General features: G+C 45.6%; 1 protein-coding gene across 2 annotated transcripts in view; it reads left to right on the top strand.

The window, feature by feature from the left end:
* The window catches only part of Tnfrsf11a (TNF receptor superfamily member 11a), a 58,519-nt gene extending 54,090 nt beyond the window's left edge, over positions 1-4,429 (top strand). For both annotated transcript variants that reach the window (XM_021199170.2, XM_029539006.1), the window contains exon 10: positions 3,819-4,429. In XM_021199170.2, the coding sequence (XP_021054829.1) occupies positions 3,819-4,165 (347 nt within the window). In that variant the 3' untranslated portion in view covers positions 4,166-4,429. The remainder of the gene's footprint in view (positions 1-3,818) is intronic.
* The last annotated feature ends 605 nt before the right edge of the window (positions 4,430-5,034 follow it).

Here is a 5,034-nt window from a genome sequence, read left to right on the forward strand (position 1 = left end):
ACACACAAATACACACACATATACACACACATACCATACACACATACACACAGCACACACACAAATACATACCACATACATATACCACACACACATACACACCACACATACACACACACACACACATACACACACCACACATACACACACCACCTGCTCCCACCAGTGAATGGCCATGTTTCTAGAATCCATGTATGTTCCTAGGGCTGTGTGTCTCACCAAAGCTCACTGTACTTTAGGACATAACAGTTATATTAGCTAACAAGAAAGAATATGATAGGCAAGAGGATTATTGCCATAAAAACTGTTGAAAGACTTGGTACTAGCCAAAGAATGAGTTGCTAAAAATATCTTGCCATTGAATTTGAAGTATGAGAGAGCTGTGCAAGAATTGGCGAACAGACTCTAGTGTCTGCACTCAGACCTTTGGGAACAACCTTTCATGCTCACACTGCTTAAAGAAACTAGAGCAAGAATTATACCAGAAACACTGAAGATGTAATTGGTATATTGTAATTGGATACTGTGTGGCCCCATTCTCAGATCTCCATCATCAGAAAGTTGTTAAGAGCTTTCCACCAGCTGGGTGTAGTGGCACACGCCTTTAATCCCAGCACTTGGGAGGCAGAGGCAGGCAGATTTCTGAATTCAAGGCCAGCCTGTTCTACAGAGTGAGTTCCAGGTCAGCCAGGGCTACACAGAGAAACCCTGTCTCAAAAAACCAAAAGAAAGAAAAGAAAAGAAAAAAAGAGTTTTCCACCAAGTGGTAGGGAAAACATAGCTTGGGGTCTGTGCTTTTTTAAGAGCTTTGGGGCTGGAGACAAGCTAGAATGGAGGAGTGATTGCCTGGCATACACAAAGCCCAGGTTGAATGCTCAGTACTGCATAAACCAGGCATGGTGGTGCATGCCCATGGCCACAGCAAGCCTGTCCCCTAGCTCACAGGAGGTAAGGGCAGGGGGATCAGGTGTTCAAGGTCATTTTCAGCAGTGTGGGGATTTTAGGGCTAGCTTAGAGAAAGACATAGACTAAGAGAGGGGAGTTATCAGTGGACAATGTCTACAGTTCTCTGTCTTATTGAGAACCTAGTTCATTGATAAGAGACAATTATATTTGCGAACACTGCAGTAATACTGAGATATGACTGCCTTGTAAGACATTGTTTCCTGAGACAGCAACACAAAATCTGTGGGGACAAAACCAGAGCTGCAATCTTACCTGCAGCTCCTCAGGGGAGTGACAGAAGCTGCAGAGCCTACCGAAGAACAAAAACGCTCTGTGCCCATGGCCTGGCAGCTGTGCAGGTGACCTGTCCACAAGGGCCATCCTGCCTCTCACATACTGCCAAGTCTGTTTTTTTTTGTTTTGACTCTTTCCCACAAACGCTAGCCTGGTAAGCCTGATCATAGATTGTTTTTGTCATACACCATCCCTTTACATTTTTATTTTATTTGTGTGTGTGCATGCATGTGTGTGTATGTGCATGTGTGTGTGTATATGTGTGTGTGTGTGTGTGTTATGTATGTGGTGTCTGGTGGGTACACACGTGCCACAGTGCAAAGGTGAAAGTCAGAAGACAAGTTTCAAAGTTGGTACTCTCCTGTTGTGGGACTTACGGGTTGAGCTTGGGCTTATTCAAAGAGTGCTTTCACCCAAAGAGTCATTGCTCTGGTCCATAAATCATACCTTTGATTTTTTTTAAAAAAAAATGACAATTAAAGTTGATAATCCCATTCTCCTTCTAGGTGACCTTACTTACTATCAGCAAGTTCGAAGGCCTTTATGAGCCACGCCTTCCAAGGATGGCATTCATTATTCTATGAATCAAAGGACTGGATTGTCTATGCCCTGTAAGCTCAAAGAATTGAGTTCCACACTGGAAAAAAAAAAAACCAGGAAGCAAGAATGCACATTAGGAGTTTTAGTATAGTACTATCAAGATAAATGTGTTAAGGGAAAATGGCTTGGAATGAAATGCTCAAGATTTTACACAAAATCTTTATGTGCAAAATGACAAAAAAAGCTCAGGGCTTTTACTGGACCCAGATTAACTGTGACTCTGACCAGCCGGCCCGTGATGACTTGTTGGAAGATAAAAATGTAAATGGTCAATAGATCCCATGTATCACGACACCACCAGATAGATCTAAATAGGATGAGGAGAAAGAAGAGATGAGATGAAATCCAGAGTCGTGAGGAATCAGTCCTGCACCAGCGAGGGAAGCCCTCTGTGCTTGAATATAGTGAAGAACAAAAGAAGTAGATGATGTCATCATAAAAGAGGAGAATGACTGAATGGAGAAAAACCACATTCTAAGCCGCTCACAGTTACTGATTTTATTAAACACAGAGCATGTGTTTAGTTAGAATGTAACATGTATGACATGTATGTGTTACTTTGGTTTCTTGTTTATCCAGCTGAAAGGTAACCGAAGGTGGGATAGAAAGGCACACAGAGAGGCTTAGAGTGCATTCCACGGGAGACAGAGAGGCTCTGAGTTCATGCACAGCGCAGGGGAGAATCACCTGCAGACACACTTGGGGCTGGGGGGGGGGGGCGGGGAGGTAGAAACAGGAGCTAGGCTCCCTGATGTTATTTTATGGGGGGAGGACATTCCTGGTGCTCCATACAGTAGTCTGTGAGAGAACAGAGGGAACCACAGACCTTTGCATCTCTAGATTTGTTGCTCACATTTAAAATCTTTACCTTCCGCTTGCTTCTCACTGTGCCTCCACACTGGCTTCTCAGGAGATACTCCGCTATCAGGCAGAAAGGTTCCCTCAAGGAATTTCCTGACTGCCTATAGCACATTAGTCACTGTCTTTAAAGCCCTTCCAATTTGGAGAAAACTTCACTCCGAGTGGTTAGTGCCAGCTTCATCTTATTTGTGAAAATTACTGTTGAGCTGGGTCACAACAGAAGACAGGCATGAACGGTGAGCATGGGAGACCAGACACTTGGATGTCTTTGGTCTGTTTTGATGCTGAGTGCTGGGAGTTGGCGCAGTTATTTTCCATTTGAGAAATTTGTGGCACATGGTTCTTTAAATGAAATAAATAAATAAATAAGAGAAAGGAGAGGGAGTGTGTTCCCTACCATCTGCAAACATCCTGCTTGCCAGTTTTATTAATCAAAGACTGGCTACTTCCATTTAGCCACCAAAGAATGACAGAACTCGGATTCAAAAGGAAAGAATGAGTTTTTCATTTCTTCTCCTCTTGGTCTCCCTTCTAGAGGAGTAAATGGAAGTGTATCAGTGTCTGTTGAACTCTGAGTGCACTTAGCTCCGTGCTCACCCTGCAGGGCTGAGACATTAGGAACCCTTTAGAAGGTGACAGGAAAGCTCAGCCTCAGATGCCCCGGCTCAGCCCAGTGAGCTGAAGTCTGCTCAGTGTTCACAGTGGATTGATTGCTGGCTGGACTCCACCGATTGACCGTCCTCCCCTCCCCCTTTTTCTCTTCCATCTCCCTCTCTACTCTTCCATCTCCTCTCTTTTCCCCTACCACTACTCTATCCCTATGCCCTAAAGCTTTCTTCTTTCTCTTCCCTCCTGCTTCTCTCCAACTGAATGTTGTCTGGAGTCAAGAATCCGGGTGGGTTCTCCTGCCAGTGTCCTGGAGTTGTGCACGGTGAGGTATGAAATGACGAAACACGAGAGTGGCCCGAAGCATCCTTTCCCATTTCTTCACCTTCTCCCCCTCCTTCCTCTGCTGCTTCAGTGCTCCACTACGATGGCCCAAGCTTTCCAAGGGGAACACCTTCTGTAGCTCTGATTGTAATCCCTAATGCAGTTTCTCTGTGCTCTCTCCCCCGCAGGGAACGTGACTGGAAACAGTAACTCCACGTTCATCTCTAGCGGGCAGGTGATGAACTTCAAGGGTGACATCATCGTGGTATATGTCAGCCAGACCTCGCAGGAGGGCCCGGGCCCCGCAGAGCCGGAGTCAGAGCCCGTGGGCCGCCCGGTGCAGGAGGAGACCCTGGCACGCAGAGACTCCTTTGCGGGCACCGCGCCGCGCTTCCCCGACGTCTGTGCCACCGGGGCTGGGCTGCAGGAGCAGGGGGCACCCCGGCAGAAGGACGGGGCATCGCGGCCTGTGCAGGAGCAGGGTGGGGCGCAGACCTCACTCCATACCCAGGGGTCCGGACAATGTGCAGAATGACCTCACCTTCTCTGTCTGCCCTGGGTGCAGGGCACCAGTGCCTTTCCAAAAAAACGTGGTGTAGTTAGCCACTGCGCACCTCCTCACTGGTGCAGGCTGCTGGCATGGTGGTGGAGCCCACCTCTCACTTCCTCCAGTGCCCCTCTCCTCTGCCTCCTACCACCTGGCATCATTCAGTTTGGCCTTTTTTTTTTGTAACGTTGGTGTCCTGCATTTTTAAGATCTATATCACCCCACCCCCATATTTATTATTCACTTGCTTTTGTAGTGTTTTCTGATTCTCTCTCTCTCTCTCTCTCTCTCTCTATATATATATATATATATATATATATATATATATATATATTCCTGACAATTATTCTGAAGGTGCTGTCCCCTTTACATTATTTTGCACTCCTCCCATCTGGCTTTTGCCAGTGTCCTCCAAGCACTTTCAGAAAAAGGCCGAATGTGTAGAGCTAGGGAGTGAAGTGCAAGAAATGAGTAGAGGGACTTTATTTTCTGAAAACAGTCTGTGTCTCAGATTTTTCCCAAGGAGTGAAAGGGACGCACGGCCACCACCACTAAGGCTTTTAGTTTGTATAGATCCTCGAGAGCTACGTTCAGGTGGCCTTGTCCCCTGCCTGTTTTTTGTTTTTTTGTTTTGTTTTGTTTTGTTTTTGGGGTTTTTTTGTTTTTGTTTTTGTTTTTTGTTTTTTGTTTTTTGGTCTTTTTTTTTTTCCACAGTGGCAGGTACTTGGCCGCTAAATCTCAAAAAAAAAAAAATCATACCTTTTGTGGGTTTTGGCATCCTTATTTTTTTAAATGATTGGCTGTCTAGAAAAGATGGAGGGAGTAAATAGGATGTAAGGCCAAAGGACAAAATGAAG

Source organism: Mus pahari, chromosome 5 (genome assembly GCF_900095145.1).
Source record: "Mus pahari chromosome 5, PAHARI_EIJ_v1.1, whole genome shotgun sequence".
Lineage (NCBI taxonomy): Eukaryota > Metazoa > Chordata > Mammalia > Rodentia > Muridae > Mus > Mus pahari.